At 40.5% G+C, this 25,336-nt stretch overlaps 2 protein-coding genes across 2 annotated transcripts; one reads left to right on the top strand and one right to left on the bottom strand.

Annotated features, from left to right (window-relative positions):
- atp10b (ATPase phospholipid transporting 10B) lies at positions 1-18,594 on the top strand. Its single transcript, XM_010755293.3, has 21 exons — positions 1-586; positions 3,083-3,287; positions 3,581-3,666; positions 3,974-4,080; positions 5,493-5,624; positions 5,864-5,991; positions 6,153-6,405; positions 7,636-7,835; positions 9,557-9,739; positions 10,595-11,138; positions 11,259-11,359; positions 11,444-11,570; positions 11,671-11,855; positions 14,295-14,562; positions 15,219-15,295; positions 15,384-15,509; positions 15,591-15,791; positions 15,905-15,985; positions 16,097-16,201; positions 16,328-16,515; positions 17,715-18,594. The coding sequence occupies exons 1-21, from the start codon at positions 177-179 to the stop codon at positions 17,998-18,000; spliced, it is 3,993 nt and encodes a 1,330-aa protein (XP_010753595.3). The 5' UTR covers positions 1-176; the 3' UTR covers positions 18,001-18,594.
- An 839-nt stretch (positions 18,595-19,433) lies between these two features.
- fbxl3l (F-box and leucine-rich repeat protein 3, like) lies at positions 19,434-25,336 on the bottom strand. The gene is made up of 5 exons (XM_010755304.3): positions 25,050-25,336; positions 22,691-23,048; positions 22,317-22,439; positions 21,893-22,064; positions 19,434-21,110 (listed from the first exon to the last, which is right to left on the bottom strand). Exons 2-5 carry the CDS (start codon positions 23,045-23,047, stop codon positions 20,467-20,469), a joined length of 1,296 nt encoding a protein of 431 aa, XP_010753606.3. The 5' UTR covers position 23,048; positions 25,050-25,336; the 3' UTR covers positions 19,434-20,466.

The following is a 25,336-nucleotide window of genomic DNA, read 5'->3' as shown; positions in this document are numbered from 1 at the left end:
TTCTTTAACCTGGCATTAGGCCTTACACACACACACACACTCACACATGCACAGATCATTCAAGGAGAGGATGGGTCCGAGGAGAGTCTCTTTAACTCACAGGAGCTGTAAGTATTGAGGCCATGGCAAGGAAAAGTTGGTGAGAAGAGGAACAGAAGAAAGCACACGGAGCAGCCATGACGTGGAGGAGCCCCCTTGCATTGGTAAGGGATGCTCTGAGAGGTCAGAGGGCGCGGGAGAAGGACCTCCGCAACCTGGTGTCCAATCTGCCTTACGAGGGCCTGGAGAAGAGGAAGCAACCCAACCGCTACTTCCCTGGTAACGCCATCAAGACCACCAAATACACCCTCCTCTTCTTCATCCCCATGAACCTCTTTGAACAGTTTCACCGTCTGGCCAACATCTACTTTGTGGGCCTGGCTATTCTGAACTTTGTTCCCGTAGTGAATGCCTTTGAGCCCGAGATAGCTCTAATTCCCATCTGTGTCATTATGTGTCTGACGGCACTGAAAGATGCCTGGGAGGACTTCAGGAGATACCAGTCGGACAGGAAGCTCAACAACACGCCGTGTTTCATTTACAGCAGGTAAATGACTCAAAGACATGTCCTGAATATAGACACAGTGTGAGGTATGATGTGAAACACACTCCACATGTGTGTTTATGATTCTTATCATCCAGCTTGTTGATGTCTGCGAGAGTGTGTAGATCTCTGTGATTGTGCCTTAGCTATGTGTGTGTGTTTTACCTCCTCTGCATTTTAACACCCCGTGGGAATTTTTGACTTAGAAATAGAAAACGTGTGGGAGATTATTCCTTTTTTTTTTTTTTTTTTTTTGAAGAGCCTCACAACAATATCTCTGCATTATACACATTTGATGAAATCCTCATCTGGGTGTTGCGTCAGCAAAGACTGTAAGGTTAGCGGTTATCTATTTTTAAATTACTGATGAGAAAAAGAATAATTCACAAAGGAGGATGAACACCGTCGTTTTCACTGCTGTGATTTTGGAGTAGAGTGAGCGGAGGAGGAGGTGGAGGAGGAGGAGGTGGAGGTGGAGGAGGAGGAGGAAGGGAGGTGAATTTCCTCTGGATATGATGTGAGACTGGAGGCAGCTCCAATGATGAAACCTCTGGAAGTGTTTATCATTAACCAGCAGCTGCTTGTTTTTAAATTTCCCAAGATGAAGCCTGCATTGTGTGTGTATATGTGTGTGTGTGTGTGTGTGTGTGTGTGTGTGTGTGTGTGTGTGTGTGTGTGTGTGTGTGTGTGTGTGTGTGTGTGTGGTTGTAGTAGGGTCCAGGTGGCTTAAGTGCAGACTCCAGCATTTCGGACACTTTAGAGATCACACCAGTCCCTCCGGGCCTGTTAGCAGACACTGGTTGTCTCTGCCTCACGCAATCAGATAGACAGCAGTTGAATCATGGCAGGCGAGCTCTCGTGGGTCTCTCATGGCGAGCTGGACTGGGATGTTAAAGCTCCATTTTGGGTTTGTAAAGATTAGAACAGCATCGATTGGCTGGGATTTCTTTTGAAGTATACAAATGTTTCCAGAAGAAGCTCAAGAATAAATTTAAGGCCTCCACATACTTCTTCTGTTTCTCTACGTAGGTGTGCTGCCTTTCATCCTTGCAGTGCATGTAAATGCTCACGTGGAATCAGATGAGAGGGATTTAACTTTAATTCATCAGACCTTTACAGATGCACGTCTTTATTTCCCTTCACCCTTCACCCGCATGTTGTTTCCACAGAGGTGTGAAAAGTGACGTGTCTTATCTTCGGGGTCATCCTATCTATCACGTCTCAATTCACCAGCTCTCAAGTGTGCCGAACACGAAACAGGGCGGCAGCTGTTAATCGTGCTGATTGAATGCAAACCCATGTTATTACATTGTTAAACATGTCTATTGTTATTAAAAACCAGTCACCACGCCGCACAAGATGTTTCTCTCTGAGAGTTCATTTCGATCTGCGTGTTCAAACAGGTCACCATATCCCTGACAAATTTCTTTGTAAAGATTTATCACAAAGACAAATCAGCGACACAATTTTCTTTTAATCGCTTTGAATATCAGAAAAGTTTTAGACAGATGAAACATTGTTTTGGCGAGGCTTGTGAGATCTTCAATTAATTCAAAAGTGTAACATTTTTTTGAACATTACATTTAATCTCTATTAAACATGAAGCTACAGCAATTAGGCAATTAGCTTAATATAAATACTGGAAACATCATTTTAAAGGTAACAGAATCCAACTTGCAACACCCATAAATTTCACAAAATAACATTTTGTTTAATCCATGCAAAGACCAAAGTTAAAATTGAGGCTAATTAATTAAAGGGTAAAATCATATCAGTCTTGGAAAGAAAGCCAATCACTGGCGTACACTGTAAAACCTTTGGATCATGCCTGAGATGAACTGTACAGTCAACACACCTTTGAAAAGTGGACCTCCCATACTTGGAAACTCTAAATTGGGCTCCCTGACGACATAGGAAAATGCATACCTAACGCCTTCCTGACAGGAAAGAATATTTGCTCATACTGCTCAGTGTACTAAATACATAATCCCTCCCTCCCTTTTCTGGTTTTGTTTGGGGAGAGGTGTGGTGCTATGTGGCAGCCACCCGATCAGGTCCTACATGCAGGGCTGCATACCTGTACCTCTGTGTCACTGGTGGTTAGTCAGCTTGACGTACAGGTTCAAACCATGCACACCAGCACAGAGGCTTTACAACCTCATCTCATACAATGTGTCTTCTTTTAAACGTTAACTTTAAAAGTTTCCTTATTCTATGACAAACAAAACACATCTGGGCCGCTCTCCAAAAATAACAGCATTGATTTTTCGTTTGGTTGAGTTTGTTGTTCATTCCCCAACTTAAGCAGCTGCTGCAGTTATTTTTTTCTCCATAAGGAGAGAGTCAATATTTAATTTGATTGCATAAACAGATGAAATATCCAAACTATGCCAACATTACAGTTCATAAATGTAACACAAATCAATATAAAACCCTCTCAAGTGCCTGTGTTTCTTTATAAGAATAACCTGTAATGACTGCTGGCGTGTTCAATTTCAGGAAAGCGAAAAAGTTCATAGAGAGGCGCTGGAAGGATGTGCGAGTAGGAGATTTTGTGAAGGTGATTTGCAACGAGATCGTTCCTGCAGACCTCCTGCTCTTGCACACATCAGACCCCAAGGGTGTGTGTCACATAGAGACGTCCAACCTGGACGGAGAGACCAACCTGAAGCAGAGGAGGGTGATGTCGGGCGTTTGCATATCAGTGAGGAATACCTACTACCTTTTCCATTTCTCTCCTGTGTTTCTACTTTTACTCTGTGGCTGCCTCGCCTTTCTTCTCCTCTCTGTGGTTAACACATGTCAACAAACAACTGTGACATTTCCTGATTACTTACTGGATGTCGGTAACTAAACTATGTTAAATAGGTAATGACCTGTTGGATAACATACCTTGAATGAATAGTTTTTGAAGCATGGTGTAATCATCATGTCAGTCTGGAAGTACAAGTTAAACTTTCCGTTCATACTTGATACGTGACCTCCTCTCATTCCCAGGATCCTGACTTTGAACCTGAGAGCTTCAACAGTCTCGTGGTGTGTGAAAAACCCAACAACAATTTGAATCATTTCAAGTGTTATGCGTGAGTATCAAATGCAAAGATCACATGGATTCCCCCAAACGGTTTCTTTGAGCCTTTCAGAGCAGCCAAGCAAAACTAATTCCAACCCACTCTCTCACTCTCAAACTGCACTTCCTGATGCCACCAAAGGCATTACTGGTGCTGTAATACACTATAATCGATTTCCCCGGGCACTTACAGCTGGTCTACCCATGCTGTCCAGCTGTGGCGGGAGAATTGCTAATGGAGCATATACTGTATGAGCGGTAATGAATATGTAACAAGATCTGCCAGTACATAGGAAGTTTCTCACTTTCTCCTGCTGCAGAGAGAAACCTGATAAGGAGAAGGTGGGCGCTGGCATCGAGAGTCTGCTGCTGCGAGGATGCACAGTGAGAAACACTGACCACGCTGTTGGCTTTGTGGTGTATGCAGGTATTTTCTCTATTTCCAATGTACAGAAATTTGCATTTATTTATTAAGTTTTTGTTCAGATACACAATGAAAAGAGAGACAACAAGGAAAAGCTGAAATAAATAAATAACATAGCAGTCATGGCTGTAGGTATCTATTATCAACGATTTAATACAAATTTGGTTTCTTCGGTTTATACAGTATTCAGTTCATACACGTTTTTCGCTGCATTATACAACACCCATTTTTCCATTTAGTAGCAGAGACATTCTCTTCAATCGAAGTTGGTCATTTTTTCCAAATCATAGATCACTCTTAAAGTTCCCAACCATTGTGAGCAGTTCAGTCTTGTACCAATTTCTTGCCCTCTTTGTTGCAATTAGTTGTAATCTTGACTATATAATTTGTGACACATTCAGTAACATCTCCAAGGTACATAATTTTGTGTTCATCTGGTATTTCATAATCCAGAATATCTTTAATTGTGGCACTGACATTTGTTTAGGGAATTCCCAGAAGATATGTGCACGTTTAACTTCTTTGCTTCCACGTATGCGCCAGCATGGCTGTTGTGTGACTCTTTATTTCAGGTGTGATGAAGAAGCGGGTCAAATTTTTCCACCTAAATTCCATACTCTCCATTTTCTCTGCTACTTTTTGCGGCCTTGAGCTTTTAGTGTTTTTGTTGTCCAGGGCCACAGCCAGGTCTTTAGAGATACATACTGAGGTCATGATTTGAATGTATTATTAAGTATTTTTGCATATTCAGTTAAGTAATTGTTCTGTTATACTTTATGTACAATTTGTTTCCCTTGGTCATGATCTGTTCCCAGATATATACAGGTCAACAATCAAGTTTCTTCAAACAAGGCGGGTCTACAGCCTGCTGGCAGCTCTTTGGGGCCGTAATTAGGCACAGCATTGTTTAGAGCTAAATACTGTTATTAGCATGCTGACATGCTAATAATAACAACATGTTGATGTTATGTAATAGTCTTGGTCATAATCCAAAGTATTGGACAACTTACAGCTTTGACCTGATAATGTTGCTCTAGGAAAAGTTATTGCAATGATACACCATCTGGGAACCATGAACATACAAAAGTTTGTGCCAATCCATCGAATAGATGATAGATAGTTGAAATATTTCACAGGATAAGTGAATTTGATCTCCTAATGACTTGGTCAATCACTTTAGTAATCCCAAACTGAAATGGCCAACAGACTGACATTGCATGTCTCAATCGATGGCACAAGCATGGTTAAAAATATCAGAAACTGTAAGCTTCTCTTAATGTCATAAACCCACAACTCACTCAGAAATATTCTACAGGCCATGGCTGCGCTGTCTTCAATGGTAGCTACAGCCCTGTTGTTTCTTTTGTGTGCGTCTCTTGGTAACTAAATCAACTCTTTTTTATTCCACCTTCAAGGCCATGAAACTAAGTCCATGCTCAACAACAATGGGCCGAGATACAAGCGCAGCAAACTAGAGCGAAAGCTGAACAAAGACGTCATCTTCTGCGTCATTCTCCTCTTCTTCATGTGTCTCAACGGAGCACTAGGTCAGTCACGAATTTCACAACTTAACCATAAAATCACAACATAGGGTGGGTTCATGATGAATGCTTTTACATTTATGAGGCGACGTTTCATTTCCAATAAAACAAAACTCACTTTGGCCACATGCCCAAACACATACCAGGATGACATAGAGGAGACAGGGGAAAGTGAGGTGCTAAAAATAACTTTCCTCCCTGTGCGACAGTCGCTGTGATTAATCCCCCTGTCCTCACACATGCAGGTCACTTTTTATGGCTGCAGGCGCTGCCCACCGTGCCCCCTTACCTGGTTCCTGACAGCAACGGTCACCTGGACAGTCCCGGTCTGTCTAGCTTCTACATGTTCTTCACCATGATCATCCTGCTGCAGGTGCAGGAGTCCGACTGTGTGTATAAAAGTAGTATTTAGTGTGTTTTTCTTGATTTCATAAAATCACCAGTCTCCTCTCGTCTGCTATCACTCCCTTCTTTCTCACTCTCACCTGTCTCTCCATCTTCTTTCCTCTCCACCTTTTTTCTCCTCTCCTTCAGGTCCTGATTCCCATCTCCCTCTACGTGTCCATTGAGTTGGTGAAGATTGGTCAGATCTTCTTCATCACTAATGACATCGATCTGTATGATGAGGCGACAGACAGCCGCATACAGTGCAAGGCCCTGAACATCACAGAGGACCTGGGTCAGATTGAATACATCTTCTCAGACAAGACCGGCACCCTAACTGAGAACAAGATGGTGTTTCGTAGATGCTCCATCATGGGCACCGAGTACCCTCACAAAGAGAACGGTAATCCTTCACATTGAGACATTTTATGTAACCAAAATGAGCTGTTGCAGAACCTTTGACTGCTTTTCACAGTAGGTGCGACTTGTGACTTGCTCTTCGGATAATGATGTGAGTCCATTTGATTTATCATTTCAACATCAATGGACTGAAACTTGAAGCAGCACCTTTCTAGTCTTCTGACTACTCAAGCCACTTTTACACTACATATCTCATTCACCCATTAATACACACATTTTTGGAGCTAATCATTTACACAACAATGGCCCAGCCCTCGGGAGCAATTTGGGGTTCAGTATCTTGCCCGAGGACACTTTAACATACAGACTGGAGGAGCTGGGGATCAACCCACTGATTATCTGATTAGTAGACGACCTGCTCTACCTCCTGAGATCAAATAAGATAAATAAAATAAAAATATTACACTTACTTTGACATATAGCAACATATCACTGACATATCATTAGTATTCTGTTTTCACATTGTCACTCTAACACTGGCGTGTTGGACGCAAGTTACTGTTACCTGTAAGCATGCTAATCTTAGATTCAGTTTTAAGTAAAGCTAATATAATTTGGCTAATATCACAGCCTTTACCAAACTGGCTTATATGTTTTCTGGCCTATGAGTCTATCTGTGCACCAGTTTTGTTTTCTCTGGTATTCATAAATATGTTTTGATACTGAGCTGTTTGTCACCTGCTCAGTTGGATTGCGCTTCCTTGGCTCTGCGTGTGAAACATAATTCCCATCGTAATTAGAGATATGTGATGTCATCCAACATTGATTTGTATTTGTGTTGCATGTGGGAATGCACACGTAGATACTTTTCTGCAGTGAAGAAAATCTGATCAAACAGAGTGATGTGTTATAAATGAGTGGAGAAAAGGTACAACGTGGATACTTACTCAAGAGTCTTTTCAATATATATATATCATTATATTATATATATATATATAGTATATATATATATATATATATATATATAGTTTTTGCTTCTGTACTCATGCTTCAATCTGATTTGTTAAACTGTCTAACTGTATTACTGATGTATTTACCTTGGAGTACAGTTCCTTCTTACTTAATTCTTCCCGAGGTTCATTTCTTTTGGTTGAAAGGTTTTTGGTCTTCCACCTTGGTGAGGCTCTCCATTCTGGGTCTTTAAAATCATTTGACACTGACTAACATGGTACACTATACTGTATGTTTCAACTTATTTTTGGGGGATTTGCAGCCGTTCGCCTTGCTGTCCTTGAAGAATCAGAGGCAGAGGAGAATGTCCTCTTCAACAAGCGGCCACAACCCGTAAAGCCTCGATGGTCCCTCGATACCGAGGACACCAACTTTGAAGACAGGCAACATCAACATGGCAGCCATCGCAAGAGCAAGGTGGCAGGAAATGCCCAGAGCAATGTGGCCTTTAGCAGTCCTCTGGTAAGATGCTCGCTCAGTCAGGAAGAAAAGGCAGATATTTAATTCAGAGTAGGGTGGTGGGTGCCTGTATTGGTATTATAATGCAGTCAAAGTAGTGTTATGGCAAACCACCACTAGAAAAAATATGTTTCACTTGTTGCTCATGCAGGAGATGAAGTCACGTAGTTCACTCCAGGCCACAAATTACTTGTCGATTAATTAAGTTTCCTTATAGGTCATTATAAGTCAGTAGCACAAAACAAATGGCTCGAAATTAAAACATGACAGTGCATGTTTATGGTGTGGACAGACTTACTACAATCAAACTCAATGTAGCGAGATCCAGATGTTGTCTTATCACTCTGTGATCGGGAAATGAGTTGAGAGTTGAGAATTTCCTTATTGAGTTTACAGTGAAGTCTTGCTAATATACACCACAAAAACATGATTAAGAATGCCTTTGTCAATATGGAAACTTTATCTAGCAACCAATAATGTAAAAACAGCCAATAATGTATTAACTTATAATTCTTAAATTATAAATAAACCATAATTAAGGAGAGAGAGTGCTGCATAGTACGTATCCTTGATGAGACTGATACCTATTTTTGATGAGCAAACTGCACAAACTGCACAAAAATGCAGTCCTATTTATGCACAATTATATTATCAGCTTCAGTTATTACATTTTAAAAGGAACAACCAGCCAATAACGTAATAACCTATTACGTTATTGGCAAGATTATTATGTTATTTGACTTTATTATATTTAAAATGGCCAAAATTATTACCATATTGGCCAATATTACATAATTGGTTGCTACAATCCATTTATCAAACTAGTTATCTTGTTCATGGTCACAGGGGACTGGAGTCTGTCCCAGCATGGACACATCCTGGCCATATCAGCAGTTTATCACAGGGCTGATTAGATAAAAACAATAGTAATAATTTAAGTGGATTAAGTTCAGGTCATTATTTGATGAGCAGACCAAATTAATGACTTCATTGGAGCAGCTCGTTTGTTTTCTAATTGGATAATTAGTATCTATACATGCACAGAGATCTGGAAATTTGAACTTTTAATCTATGACCAGATTCAAAAATGGATGTCCTTTCTTAAATATGTCTACATACATGCTCAAAGACCTCAAACTGTCATTTGTTTATCCACATCTTACCCATCCTTGTGTCAAAAGGCCTCATGGTCCCAGGACCTGCTGCAGATGGCCAAGCTGCTAGGTGTCAGTGATGAGCATATCTATTTTGGCTCATAGTTGCCCCTCTGTCTTTGACGGGACATATGGTCACGCTGAGCACCACTTGGCACAGACCACGGATGTCACATAAACTGTAAATGTGTACTATAGATTAGTATTTGTTGTCTTTATATACACTACAGTAGCTCTGTGTCTATTTTAGTCCTCAGGGCAAAGAGCAGAGGCCTGGAGGCGCAGGCTGAGACAGAAAATAAGTCTTGTGTTTATTCCAGTAAGGAAGCACAGAGGCCGTGTTTGGCTTTCCTCATGCTCTGAATATTTGTATGAATGAAAACGTCGTTCCTTCTGTACTTGTGGTAATCTCTTCTTGAACATTAAAGAAAAACACTGGATAAAAAGGTTAACAGCTAAAAACTTTTTCCAATCCTGTCATGTCAAAGCAGTGAAACCTTGGTGTAAGCAGGAAACAGTTTATCAACACGAGCTTTTAATTAAAAAACTGATTAACTTTTACTCCAACAGGAAACTGAGGTGATACCAGACAGGAAGCTGCTACAGCGGATTAGCAGGGCAGAGAGCAGCAGCAGGAGCAGCAGGAGCGGCAGCAGCAGCAGCCAGAACATAGATCCTTACCTGGACTTTTTTCTGTCTCTCGCCATTTGCAACACGGTGGTGGTTTCCATGGCAACAGCTCAGAGACAGAGGGTGAGCGCTTGTGTTTCACTGCAACTGTGGATGGGAAGTAGAGATGGAGGGCACAGTCAGGAGAGGAAAGATGGACGCAGGATTTGCAATCTTGAAAACTCCCTGTATGCAAAATAATACTATAAGACAACAGTGTGAATATTCTATTGATTGCTTTATTTATTAATTTATAATATTTTTAGATCTACAAACCCGGCGTCCAGTGATTTGGCTGCAGCGTTGCAGTGAAATCTTCATAATGTAAACAGTAACACAAAAAGTTTAGATCCTTCTTATTACTCTATCAAATATTTAGTTTAATGTTGAAAGTTCCCTTGTGTTTCTGTTCTTTCATCAGTGGTCAGTACTAATTTTTTTTCATCTTTTTTTAAAATTATTTTCTTGGCCTTTTCAAGCTTTATTTTGATAGAGACAGCTGAGGAGTGACAGGAACGTGGGGAGAGAAAGATGGGGAATGACATGCGGGAAAGAGCCACGGGTCGGATTCGAACCCTGGGCTTCCACAGCAACGACTGAGGCTTCGCACATGGGGCGGCTACTCTATCAACTGAGATACCGCCCCTAATTTTCTTTCATCTTTAAAGCCACATAGTAATGGGAGATTTGCAGGGGAAATCAAGGTTGCCTTTATTAATTTTAGTACTTGCTGCTCCTGATTGTGCTGTTCTGAGGTCCGACAGATGGGAGAAAGATGTGGCTTTTCCCTTGAGTTTATAACTGAAGGCACACAAAGAAGCAGAGTGGAAATGGATGACAGTGTTTTGTGTTATCACCATATGGTTGTTTAGGTAATGTCTCGATATATAAAAACACTATATGACAAACAAATTTCTGTTTTCTTCTTCATTTGTTCAGGTCAATGGGTTTTCACACTCCCTCCAATCAAATAACCCAATGGATCCTTTGTCCAACATGCCAAAAAAGTCTGGTTATTTTAGCAATATTTTCACCTCCTGGCAGCGCAAACCCAACAGAAATCGTACCATCTCAGAGGACTCAGTTGTCGAGGGGGACATCTTTAACCTCCCTGAAATAATGGAGGAGCCCGGAGACATCAATGGGCTCCGAAGATGCTCGCTTTACGCTCCGACCAATTCCGACAAGCCTGCAACGACCTCAGATAATCTGAGCTATGAGGCAGAGAGTCCAGATGAGGCAGCCCTGGTATACGCAGCCAAGGCATATGGCTTCACTCTGCTGGCTCGCACCCCTGACAGCGTGACAGTGAGGCTGCCGTCTGGCGAGGACCTGGTGTTTGAGGTGCTGGACACCTTGACCTTTGACTCCTTCAGGAAGAGAATGTCTATTTTGGTGCGAGATCCAATCACCAAAAAGTATGTGCTGTACACTAAAGGTGCAGACTATGCCATCATGGAGCTGCTTGGTACACCGTATGCAGGTATGTGCAGGTGAAACACACACTTACTGCACATTTATTTTAAGTATTTACATGTATTAGTCAATACTGGGTCATTTCATAATTCACACTATATAAATATATCTGTCTTATTGTTTTCAGAAAATCTCAGAGGGATTCAGAAGAAAATAGCAGCAGATACACAGCATCACCTTGACTGCTACGCTAAAGATGGGCTGCGTACACTCTGCTTTACAAAGAAGGTGCATAGTCAGATACATTATATTTATCAGCATTTTCTTACACTAGATGAGCTCTGTTTCATCTTTTTTCTTCGTGTGCTGCAGGTTGTGAGTGACAAGGAGTATAAAAGCTGGTTTGTGAACAGACAGAGAGCCCTGGCTGCTATAGAGAACAGAGAGCAGCTTGTTATGGACACCGCTGTGCAGCTAGAGACAAACCTCTGCCTGCTAGGTAACATACATCAGCCCAATACATATTGTTCATACTAAACTATGTATGATAAGCTCTGTGTGTCAATCGTGCCTGACTTCAGATATGTCTCCTCCTGCAGGGGCAACAGGCATTGAGGACCGTCTGCAGGAGAGCGTCCCAGACACCATTATGGCGCTGCGGGAGGCAGGGATCCAGGTGTGGGTGCTGACTGGTGACAAGCTGGAGACAGCTGTCAACATTGGCTATGCCTGCAGGCTACTGGAAGACGAAGACCTGGTGATTAACATGAGCTGCAAAAACAAGGTGAGGAGGCCGCTGTCTGCCTCACTGAAGGTTGGCTGTTTGACTCAGAGCTGCTTATGTGAAATGGAAAATGGTGGTACATCTCGAAGTAATTTCTTAGACCACATATGAGAATTTGTTTTCCATAAAGCAAACACAAAATGAAAATGTTGATGTATGTAAAGCGACATTTTGGAAAATGAATTTATTTTCTTCAGTTACCAGGAAGAATCCAGGAAGTTACCAATCCAAGAAATAGTGGCATATTGGTGTTTTTACACTTTGTATCCAGCCTTTATGCGAAATCAAGCAAATCGGATGCTGCTGGCAGTATCTTCACATTTAGCATACATACGTAAGAGTGGTATCAATCTTTTTAGCATTTAATCTGCTTTAAAACTGAAACCTCAGATTCAATTCAGAGTTATGCTGATTTAAACAGGTTTATCTTAAGTCCAGAGATCTTACAATAAGTGTCAAATATTGAAGGAAGAGAATCATCTGCATAGAGAGATATAAAATGGGATGTTTATGTACAGTGGCTTCGAAATAGTCTGTGCAAGGGCTTAAGAGATATTGCAGATATGACAGAGAGAAGGCAACCCTGACTATGAACTACTTTATTTCTGCCCAACTTACATTACATGCCTATTTAAGTCTTGTTTTAAAAACAAAGTTAAATTTATTTACTACTTTTGCCTGAATATATTTGCCACAGTAAGAAATGAGATGTGTTTCAAATGAATGTATCAAAAGGTTAAAATAGTATAGACCTTGAGCATTAGAAACTAACCATAGCACCATAAAAAGGCCCATTTTAAGATATAATTGTTATTTCACACATCACATACAGCTTGTTTCAGAGAACAGCACTGAAGCTTGACGGTCATTCAGGACCAAGTCATGTGTTTTCCAAGCAGTGAGTTCAGTAAATTTTACCTGTGAGCTTGTCTCCCTCCAGTTTAAATGGCCAAACCTTTTTGACCATTTTTATATTTTAACTAAAGGTCAAACCTTCACATTTTCATCTGAGAAAGATAAGGTGTCATGTGTGGGGCCAGCTTCTCTGAGGTCATTATAGATCTGGTAGCTCAGGAATGATCCCTTCATAACAACCTGACCATGTCTAATCATCCCTGGCATCAAATTGACCAAAATTACCTGACGGCTCTAACGGATACAAGGGGAGCTTTCTGGAACAAAGAGACTGCTGCGCTCCTCTCAGACGGGACTAGTCATTGACGAGGAATGGAGTGAGAAACCCCCAATACAATATCTACTGCATTCATATCTAATTACCAGTCCAATATTCAACCCCCTGAGGAAATACCTCTTTGCTCACGATCCAGAGGAGGCGTAATGTTAATGAACTATTTTTACCACTGTAACTCGATGACCACCTGAGGGATGCATTCCCACAATCACCATACCATGCCAAATGAAATTTAGCCAGCATTAGGTAGATGATAACAGGAAGTGACCCATTTTTTTTCATCGTGCCAGCTTTCCTTTTGGCTAAGAGGCTGTGGTTTATATTTACACACAACAATGATGAGTGTGATGGGACCAGAGCCTCGTAATTGCTTATAGTCATAGACATCATATACATGACTCAGCAACAGAGTATCTTTTACCAGTACATATCATAGTTTGTAGTTATTAAAATTGTGTATCTTGTGTGCAGCTCAGTCAAATTAAATCAATCCCATGTGCTAGAGATGCAACAAATAAAATTCAATATTCCTTTGAATAATAAATTATTTGGGCTATAAAATGTCAGAAATGGATTTCATCCATTATCTATAGCTGCTTACACTGTGAAGAGCCAATCCCAGCTGACATTAGGCAAGAGTTGGGGTACACCCTGGACAGGCTGACCACTCATGCTTACATTTAAACCCACATGCAATTAATTAACCTGTTAACCTGCATGTCTTTGGACTGTGGGAGGAAGGCAGAGCACACAAAGCACACAAATCCAGCATGCTCTTGCTGACCATTGCACCACAGATCCACCCATAGCTAAAGATGACATCCCCTCAAATTGTTTATTTTGTCTGACCAACTGTTTCAAAAAGTTTTTTAGTTTTTTAAAGATCAAGAAAAGGAGGAAATCTTGGGCACCACAGTAGCATACCTGGTAGCATCTGCACCCCATGTACTAAGTACTAAAAGTCCTTGGCTTGATGCCAGTCTGTGGCCCTTAGCTACATGTAATCCTTCTCTCTTCCTTTCCTGTCTACCTTCAGCTTTCAACTCTTAAATATAGGTGAAAAAAAAAGAAAAGCAAGACATCTTCACATTCGAGAAACTATGAGAAACTATGTTCAGCATAGTGAAATGATCATAATTGTTGCCAATTAATTTTCTACAGCTAATTGTTTCAGCTCTACTTTGGAAATGTTCATAAAAACAATAACAACAATACAATCAGCAAAATAAGCAGATGTTGTTTTCCAGCTCACATGCACATCCATCGTGGACTGTGCACTGCAAGAGGTGAGAAGGTATAATGAAGACCCTCGTAATGTGGATACAACCCCGGACATCTCTCTGGTGATTGACGGACTCACCCTGAACATGGCCCTGTCGTCGGACCTGCAGGACCGCTTTGTGGAACTGGCAAAGCACTGCCGCTCTGTGCTCTGCTGTAGAGTCACACCCTTACAGAAGAGCAGCGTGGTAAAGGTGGTTCGGGAGAAACTTAAGGTCATGACTCTTGCTGTTGGTAAGAAAGTTTTGTTGAGTCTCTTAAAAAAAACAATAACTGAATTAACCAGTGTCAGTAATAATTGGATAGGACATAAGAAAAGCATAGGTGTGAATCTGTAATGACAGCTGAATCCCATTTAGCTGCTTCAGTTTCCTGATATTTAATTAAAGAATAAATGTTTTTGTTAGAGAATAAAAGGGTAATTTCTGTCATCTTTGTCATCTGCAGGTTCTTTCAGGTTTTATAAAGTTCTGTTATAAGTTATAAAGTTTATAAAGTTCTATGTCACTGATCCTCTTGAGGAATTTCAAATGCCAGGAAATGTAGTATTATTTATTTATATTTTATTTTCGTACTGACGTACACTTGTATGTTTAGTTGCTTTCTGAAATAATAATGGCTTGCACGATGGGTTTCTTCTCTGAAGTATTCACACATGCCTCAGTGTTTTTGCTCTGCTGTGACACATACAGGTTCCTCAAGGCCCTTTTGAGATTTGTGGATGTATAGTGTTATATTATGATGACATTAGACTTTATTCAAGTCAGGAAAAAATGTTAAAAAGTACTTTTTATTTTATGTAGAATATAAATATATATAAATGTAGGCAAAATATAAAAACATGTAACAAATTAACTGTTGTTAAACTGTTATTAATTATGTGTCTTCAGGTGATGGTGCAAATGATGTCAACATGATCCAAGCAGCTGATATTGGCATTGGGATATCCGGTCAGGAGGGCATGCAGGTCTGAACTGAGTCTTTAGACTTGAAAATGTTGTTCTTTCTTCTACTACTCTTGTTGTCTAAAACACAAAACACACTGTCATCTGCAGGCGGTCATGGCAAGTGATTTTGCTATATCTCGCTTCAAACACCTGAAGAAACTTCTCCTGGTTCATGGTCACTGGTGTTACACTCGCCTGGCCAACATGATTATTTACTTCTTCTATAAGAATGTGGTGAGTCTTGTGTCCGCGATCTGAATTAACACATCGCCTGGATTTATCATGTAGTCATCTACAGTTTAATGTGTTCTCCAGGCCTACGTGAACCTGCTGTTCTGGTATCAGTTCTTCTGTGGCTTCTCTGGTACCACCATGATCGACTACTGGCTGATGATTTTCTTCAACCTCTTCTTCACCTCTGCACCACCCATCATGTTTGGTATAATGGACAGAGACATTTCTGCAGAGATTCTGCTGGGTGTTCCTGAGCTGTACAGGACTGGACAGGGTGAAGGGGTCAGTGTAACTCTTTACTAGGAACATGTTTATAGAGTTTTGAGTAAAATGCACAGAATACTTTGAGTAGTTTATGTCATTTTTTGTATTTAAACTTGTGCATGTTTGTTTAGGAATACAAGTTTTCAACTTTCTGGGTTAACATGCTCGATGCCTTCTATCAGAGTCTGGCGTGCTTCTTTATTCCATACCTGGTAAGAGAAACATTTAACTTGTACAAAGTTGCTTCTGTCATGGTACATCCGTTGAGTTACCAGTTATTTTACTCGTTTGTTAATGTCTACCTTGAATGTTTTCTCCTCCAGGCTTACCAGGGTTCGGACATTGACATTTTTTCCTTTGGAACTCCTTTGAACACAATTTCTTTATTTACCATCCTGCTGCATCTGTCAATAGAGATCAAAGCCTGGGTGAGTTTCTAGATATGAGCACAGTATACTTCCAGAGAAGTCTTGCAATGAAAACCTCTCAGACATGTTTTCATTAACAGAGTTGTAATCAATATATCTAATTGATATTTTCTGTATCTGTTGCAGACGGCGGTTCACTTGATAATCATTGGGGGTAGTGTGGTGCTGTACTTCGTTGTGACACTTGCCTACAGTGCAGTCTGCGTCACCTGTAACCCTCCATCCAACCCATACTGGATCCTTCCTAGGCAGATGGCCGACCCCATGTTCTACCTTCTCTGCCTCATCACTACTGTGGTGGCTCTGTTGCCCAGGTACCATCGGTGTTATCCTCCCTGTCTGTCACTCTGGAGGGGGGATAGTAATTTAATGTGCCCTTGCCATCCTCACAGAGCAGCTTTTTGTGCTTTATGTAATAACTGGAGACACACATACCGTGCTCAGATGCATATCTTGTGACCTTCCCTCCCATTTTTCCCATTTTCTCCCTACTTTTATCTCCTGGCATGTGTGCAGTCAATAAAAAAGGTGAACAAATGTCTACAGAAACTAAAAACAACTAAAAACATTTTTAATTAGAAATGTGCTTTTGTTAATGCAGAGATTAAAGAGCAACCCACACTCTGATACTTCAACAGTGAAGAGGATGGATCTGAATACATTTGTTATTTTGTTTTAGGTCATAAAATAACAAAAAACAAAAAACTTTATCAAGATAAAGTTTTCAAATGTCCCAATTTGTCCAACAATATAGCCAAAACCCAAAGGTATTCAATTAACTATAATATTTAACAGTAAAAAAACTGTCAAACTAGGTGCTGATTAATATTCTAATTGATATAACTAATCAATTTGCTGTTTCATCTCAATATGTAAGTAAAATTGGTCGTTGTACTTCTATTTGACGATAATCTGGTCCAGTGTTTCTACTTGGGGCGTCTCAAAATGAATCTAACAGGGCCCCAGTGAGGATAAAACAATAAGAGAAAATAGTTTTGTTTTGTTTTTTCAATTTAATTTACATTCAAGACCACTCAAACTAAAATAATTTTAAATGTATGACTTTTCATTGAAACATAATGTTTCTACATTGTGATATCACTGTTTTTACTTGACACCACTGCTCAATGTAAACGTCATAGATAACCTATGATGAAGGATCCACAAAACCACATTGCTCATCTCTATGGGTCACAAGCCCAAAAGGTCATAAACCACTGTTCTTGTCTTCCTTCTAACAACGGTTTAAGCCAAATCGATGTCACAATCATGTTATCTATGTCTTATTTTGGAGTGTGTTTTTGATCGTGAGGTTGTTATTTGTAATTAAATAACGTTAATTTCAGGATGTTAGTTCAGGAAACCTTGCAACGCAGCTCAGTCTTCCTCCTGGATGCTGATGTGTCTGATGTGTGTGAATGTGCTGATATTTAGAGGGAATGCTCTGATTTACATCAAAGGGCCGCATATTTTTCACTGGCCTACTTTCTCACCATCACACTCTCTCCCCCAGGTACACGTTTCACGTGCTGAGGAACTCTATCGCCCCCTCCCCGCTCGTGCAAGCCAAGCATCTGGACCAGCTGGACCCCTCGACGAGGAGTGAGTACATTAAGGAGTGGAGGAGTTTCAGGGGAGGAGGGCAGGTCAAAAGCTCCAGGCTGTCTACCCCACCCTCTCCTACCCTGGAGACCCCTGTCGGGATGTATCCCCAGTCTCCCACTGTCTCTGATATCATGGGGGATGAATTCACACTGAATGTTATCAGTGAGAACTATCAGAGGCATCTACACTTATGAGAAACAGAGACTCATTGGCTGCTTGAAGGATTATTTATTCGAAAAATTTGTAAATATTCTGAATTGGCTCATGAGTTGATACATTTGAGTTATATTTCATTTTGGAGGTGGGAGGGAGTTACATAAATGCAATCAGAGAGAAATACTCTTCCTCCCTGATATGTGACAAATCATCAATCGGGGTGATGAGTTCATTTTGTAATAAACTGCTTGACAAAAAGCATGTCGGGCCTCTCCCCCTTACTCTCCTCATAACAAGCTGCCATAGTGAACACATAAGCCTGTTACTTTTCTGATGGGTTTTCAGAGCACAGTGGTAACCCAATTAGTCATGCCACCCACCCCTCCAAAATATGGCACTTTTCCAGAACAAAATGCTTAGCTAGTTTAATATATTCCTCTCACCTAGATACCCTAAACAGTCACAATGCTTCCTGTCACTGAGGCAAACACAGGAGTGGTTTACAGATTTTTACATTTAATTTGTCTGTATAAAAAAAATGTTAGGCTGGTCCTGTGACTCGTTTTGTGTGTTTCTTTTTTGTAAATCTGTGAATCTTCTTGTGGAAATACAAGTAAAAACAATTGAAAGTCTGTGTGTTTAGATGAATCACAAGACTTCTAAGCTGAAATGTCTGATGCTTTTTTATGGAAACTGAGTCGAATACACTTGTAAAAAAAAAAAAAAAGGCTGAGTTATCACTGGCATACTTCTTGCCACAGTAGCAGCTCTGCTTATATAAGTTCCCACTGCCTCCTGTTGGATCATTGCTGCTCTCTAGTGTTGCGAATGACGAGCTGCAGAAAGGTCAAACGGGACAAAGTCAGAAACATTAAAACAGCCTAGATGAGGCTTAGTTGTATTGTAATGACATGTAAGTTAATTAAAAGACATTTTTATTGAGAACAAATACGTGAAAGAAATCAGTTACAATGAAGCAGATGTGAGCGAGCCTATCACTGCTGCACAAACATGAAAACCATGTGAACATATTTGATAAATACTTCACATTTAATTGACAAATTAACAAATACAAGGCAGGTCGACATTTGTTTTAATATATCATGTGGTACAGACAGTGTGGCACTGGACACTATGTATTAAACATTAAGCTGTGCATTAAACAAAACAAGCCATTTTTATTAATGCTTCAGAATAAATTTATACCATGCGGTAAAAACTACCAAAACGTTTGGCACAAATGCCTCTATTATAAAGACATCTGTGCTCTTAAATGAACAGGGATGATAATCTATGATAAAAAAATAATTTTAATATTATAAAGTACATCTGAAACAATTAAAAAAAGCTTAAAAATATGAATATTATATATCTTTTTATTAAATATCCTGCATATATTACAAAAACTTAAAACACGTTTTTACTATTACTAACTATAGTGCATTATACAATTTATTGTATTACAGGGTCCGTTTTCTTGTGTTTTATCTTATTCTTGAGGATTACTGGACAAATTTGGACGATGACAATAATTACATGAAGATTTCTCCTGTGCTGCAAGAACGAAGTTTGATAGGTTAAAATAACTAGAGTCTCATCAGCTTAGATTTGAATGAAAAATAGAATCAATTCAGGAACAACCAGTTTAAATGGTTTAGATTTCTAAAGCTGAGTTTGATCTCATTTAAACACCATTTAAAGCTTTTAAATTAAAGCATACATTCAGATTTATTACAACTGTTTAAGTGGTGTTCAGGCTGAGATATTTAAATCTCAACTGACACAAATACAAATAGACAAGAAAACAAAAGACTCATTGTGTTTTACATGAACGCTCTGACTCAACTGGAAACTCCTGTTTTCTCTGCGCTGCTTTAGTTTCACAATTGTTAATGCTCTCTCTGCCAAAGTCTGGATGTACCGAAGGAGTCCAAGCGAGGTCTCTGTCTCTCAAAATGTATCCGGGGAAATGTAGGAAATCACTAACTTTAAGCAATAAGAAAAGAAAGAACATTTCACCACAGAATAAATCCTGACTTGAGAACATACACTGATGATAGATGACAGCGTAAAAGCACATGAAAGTTAAACTTCACCTTTAACAAGTCGATTCAGTGCGTGAGATTGTTGAAAGTGTGTGTGACTGTAAATTCGAAACCATCCGTCACGGGTTGAAATCACACATCACAACATCTATGCATAGAAAGAAAGAGTGCTCACAAGGGAGCCCGACAGAAATCCATCTGCCAGAGTGAGAAAACATCTTCAGTATTCGTCAAAAAAAAAAACACATTCACTGCAGGTTAAAATACAAGCGACAGCTTTAGAAATGACTTTATTGTAAGCCGGTGACGAACACTGATGACAGGAAATCTATCTGTCATCTATTTGTTTCCCAGAAAGAGTCTGATACTAAAGCTTCAGTTAAACACTAAAAAAACTGTAGAGACACTGTCCATAAAAGTCATGCACTTTATTAACCTCCACTCTGGCTTCATGTCAGCCTACCAGGTGGGCATCATATCAGGGAACCACATGCGGCCCAAGTGCTTTGACACCTCACTGTGGATCTGCTCCATGTTGTAGCTGCTGTCTGGGATCAACACCTCCTCCATGATTGACAGCTGAGTCAGCCTTCCCCCACACATCTTCACAAACTCCACAAAGCCACTGCAGGTCACTTCACACTCGCCCAGTCCGATGGCTGTCAAGCTTTTGCAGCGTTCGGCGATACGGATCAGCTCCTCATCCAGTGGCTCAAGGCCGTTGGCGCACACCACCAGCTCCACCAGCCGAGGGCAGTTCAGTCCGATGCGGCCCAGCATCTCTTTGCTGACTGCACGGCCAAAGTACAGGTGGGTGACTGGGGTCTCCTCACAGAAGAAGGGCTCAAACTCCTCCTCATAGAGGAAGAAGTACATGACGATGTTGACCTTGGGCGAGTGTCGGATCAAAGCCTCCCAGCTGCTTCTTTTGATGGTGTGAAAGTGTGTTTGGCCCGGGTTTTCGCTCACCACGTCAATGCGCAGGTGCTCCAGGCGGACATGTTTTTCAGAGGACAGGGCGAGCAGGAGCTCGTCACTCAGGAGATGATAGTTCAATGCCAGCTCCCTGAGTCCATGGCACTGATCTGCAACACACAGGATGCCTGAAGACAGGAAGAGGAGCCAGAACATCTGAATGGGAATGAAGCTTCTTAGCTTACTCAACAATTATTGAATAAATTGCTGTTCAACTCTGTGCAGACATTCATTCCCTGAGGATCAATCCTACTGATTTTGGTGATCTGTTGACTTTTCATCTCGTACCACCATGAGGTTAATAATACACTCAATTCACTCTGGTAATACCTTCAATTTCCACACAGTGGCATCATCATGTCAAAATATGTCAAGTACTTTGGTTTATGACCAGATACCATCAGCCACAGCTGTACTGCTGTTTAGCAAATGTAAGCTTGCTAACACAAACTAACATAAGACAGTCACAACACTGACTTGTTACCCTCTAAACATCAGCATGTTGACATTATCATTGTGAGTATGTTTGTATATTGACGAGGACTGTGTGCTCAGTCTTGTTCTTTTTTATTATTATTATTATTGGTATTTTGGGCAGAGGACAGTCAAAGACAGTCAGGAAAGCAGGAAGAGATGTGGGTGCTCTACCAGGTGAGCCACTTGTTAGTTAGTTTGAGACTTATTTGGCTTGCATGTGCAGTAAGATCTACAAGTCCAGTTACCCCAAATGTAAACTGAGAACCTTCACAGAAGCTAATGAAATATAAAAGCTGGTGGCTGAGAAATGTATGCAATATCCCTGTTCGAGCCCAGTCAGGGACATTGCTGCATATCATTCACCCTCTCTCTCTCTCTTCTCTTTTACTAACAACTAACAATGATAAGAACAAAACAAGAAAAGTATAGTGACCTGCTGGAGAGACATGAGGACAGCTGCTCATCTTTAGTAACTTCAGGGTGTCACTGTTGTTGGCAACCAGCACCTTCAGGGACGGGTCGTCCACTGGCGTATCATCAATTTTGATGGAGGACAAGGACTTGGAATTGACAAACACCACCGTCAGTGCAGACACAAAGTGAGCCTGAAAAGGAGCACATGGTGCTGATTAAACCTTAACATTTTATAACATATGACTTAAACAGTAAAAGTGCAGGATTCAGTGATATTTTTGCCAAACTTAAATTGTGGTAACTCGTTTTGAGGGTTGAAGAAGATGATTACAGTCTTCAGCTTGACATGCAAATGATGTGATCAATCCAGTGCCATGTGTGTGACAAATAGCACAACAGTGAGAGTGCTGACATGTGCATACGCAGCACAGGCAGTCTCTTACCTGAGATACATCCATGAAGCTTGGCCGCGCTGTGGAAATCAACCCGAGGGTCTTAATGGTACAGTTCACCAGCTGGGAGAGGATGTCACAGGCCGCCTCTGCAGATTCTGTGCAGCTGTCCACCTGATTTACCAGCAATGATTCATCATTTAGGTATAGACAATTATGACAGATGAAAAGATGGAGGTGTAAGAATAATCTCAGCCTTGATGTGTTAAGCCCACTAATGCCAAGACAGCTGATGCATCATGGACAGCTTTGCAGCAGATGGTTTGGATTAAGGAGGGAACATATTGTTTTTAAGACAGCTGTGTTGTGAAAATGGAGGAGGTGAAAGCAGAGGAGAAATGAGCGACAGCAGGGAAGGCTCTTACCTTAAAGCTGACGTACTGCAAGTGTTGTGCGTGCCTCTTGATGATCTGCTGAATGAGGTCAGGGTGAGTGGAGCGCAGGTAAGACGTAGCCGGCTGATTGAGCTCAAACTCAAATCTCCTCCACAAGTCAGGGGTGTGAAAGACGTCATTCCAGCAGCGGCAAACAGACGAGGCCCTGGCCCGGTCTACGAGGGACAAATGCTGAAAGATCTGCTGGATGACATGGTGGGGAAGGTTACCCCAGTCCTCTGATGGAGTCAGGGCGAAGCTGGATGTACCACGCTTCTGTCTCTTAGCCCTCTCCTGGGAGGGGAAGGTCTGGCACTTTGATTTGAGACCTGTCCTTCCACGTTTCATTCTGAAGCAAACAAGCAGATTGTGGGAGCATGAGATTAGAAACTGGTCAAAGTTTAAATGCAAACAGTAAAAAGAGTGGACATCAGCATATCTATACGATTCTCTGACCTTTAATAATGTATTACAACCTCACAGTCACAGCACAGCTGTATGTAACTACACTAAAGTGTTGGAGCATCGTTAATTTCACCTAAAATAAGGTTATTTTCTCTCTGTCTGCCTGCATAACAGATGATAAGCTGTGCAATACGTAGAAACCAAGAGGTAATTTACACAAGCGCTTCTTGTCAGTCCTTCAATAGTCCAACAATCCAATAATCCAATGTCTCAATTATACAGTATCATCACTGGAAATGTTTGTTTTTAATCTTTTACCATTTTAGATATTTTTAACACTGGTTGGCATTGACTCCCATCAATCAATTATAATCAATATCATAGGACAGTTTGTCAGACCAAGTAATTTGATTGGACAAGCGTCTATAAGTGCTGATGAAGAACATCAGCAGCACTGGGACTTCAATCCACTTTCCAAACGTTCTAACAACCTTACATTAACGTTACATTAACAGTCATTGTGTATCTTCAATTGTAACAAACATTGCACCACAAGGATGAACATATTTCTTAGTTAGTAGTTTAAAACACACACACACAAGGGGGCAACTTTACTGAAAATAGCTGTAACTGAATACGATTAGTTGATAATAATAATCAATACACAACTAACAACCAAACCAATAACTAACAGCAGTCAACATCAGACAACCTTATCACACTTAACAGTTACCTAGTGTTTCTGTCATTTTGACCAAAATGTTAAAAATTAAACATATTAGCAGTTTGAATAATTTTTTTAAGCTCCCTGCGCTGTCTGTATAATATGACACCAAACTCCCTTTAAGAAATATGACATTTTAACAATACGTGTTCATAAAAACACATAACACCGGAAATGCTTGAAAAGACCAAAAAATATATCTTCATATGTCGACGGTCTTCTTGTTGATTTGGCATCAATATAATCCATCAAGATAAACTGTATAACTTTTTCAATAACGTTTTATAACGTGTTCCTGCCTCCTGTTTGACTCTGAAGAGAGTGCAGCTACCTTCTGATAGAATTAAGATATTATTAGATATATTTCTTTAATAATTGTTATTAAACCAACTGCTAATTGTGTCACTTCGCATACTATACTAAACACATGCATACATCTAACACTAATTTCAGTGAAAATACAAAGTGCATTGAAAGCTGCTCATGTTCTTCCAATGCAAACTTACAGACTTTTTATAAATCACTTTATTCACTGTCACACTAGCTGTTCAGCAACATTTTCCAAAAGAATCCTTAAACTTGTTTTTAACACTGACAAACTGTTGACAACAGTTAGGTTGAAATCACAGCATACTGAATTAAACGTGTAATAATATCAAACTCACCTCAAAATACTTTTAAAAAAACAACTAAACAAACAGTGATGCTGAAGTCCTTTTCCCTGAGATTCTTCCTCCAGTCTTGCAGAAACAATCTTTGACTCGGTCTCAGTCTGTTCTGATGTAATGTGGCATGAACCACCAATCTACATAGTCACCCACTCAGTCTTCAGTTTGCCACAGCACTGCATTTTTTATCTGAATGTGGGCTGGATATCAATGAATGGCTCCTGCTCATCTTCTAAATATTATAAACATGTATGAATTTTACCTTCTTACTAACTAAACACTGCTCACAGCAGTCTGCTAACAGATGTGTTAACTTATATATTTTAAAGCCTCATTCTCTCAACAACTCTTGACTGCACTATTAAAACCATTATCCCTCAATTACCATTGTGCACGTTACTGTTATCATATATTTAATGTGTCCACATGAAGGAAAGGAAATGAAGTTGGTCAAAAAAAGACCACCTGTGGCGCCAGGTAAACACATTACACAAATCTAGACGCGTCGAGCATATCCCATACATTACAAACGCCATTAAAACACGTTACTTACGTGAAAGGGTTTGAAAACAACAGCTTCCTCTCGGCTTTGTGCTCTGTCGGTGGAGAAAACAGCGTTTACTCGGAGCTGGAGATGACTGGAGACATGCTGCTGGCTGGTTCTGATATAGGACAGCAGCAGGAGCGGCTCCCATAATAAGCTCTCCTCTCGGCTTTAGTGACAGCTTGACGGGCGCTGCAGAGCAGCCGGTGCGAGTGAGCGGAGGGAAACATGGATCTGCTCAGCTACAACTCCAGCCATCATACATACATGCACAAACATGGAGGCTGTGTCCACGC

The sequence above is a fragment of the Larimichthys crocea genome, chromosome I (assembly GCF_000972845.2).
Source record: "Larimichthys crocea isolate SSNF chromosome I, L_crocea_2.0, whole genome shotgun sequence".
Lineage (NCBI taxonomy): Eukaryota > Metazoa > Chordata > Actinopteri > Sciaenidae > Larimichthys > Larimichthys crocea.
This window is presented reverse-complemented; position numbering and strand designations above follow the sequence as displayed.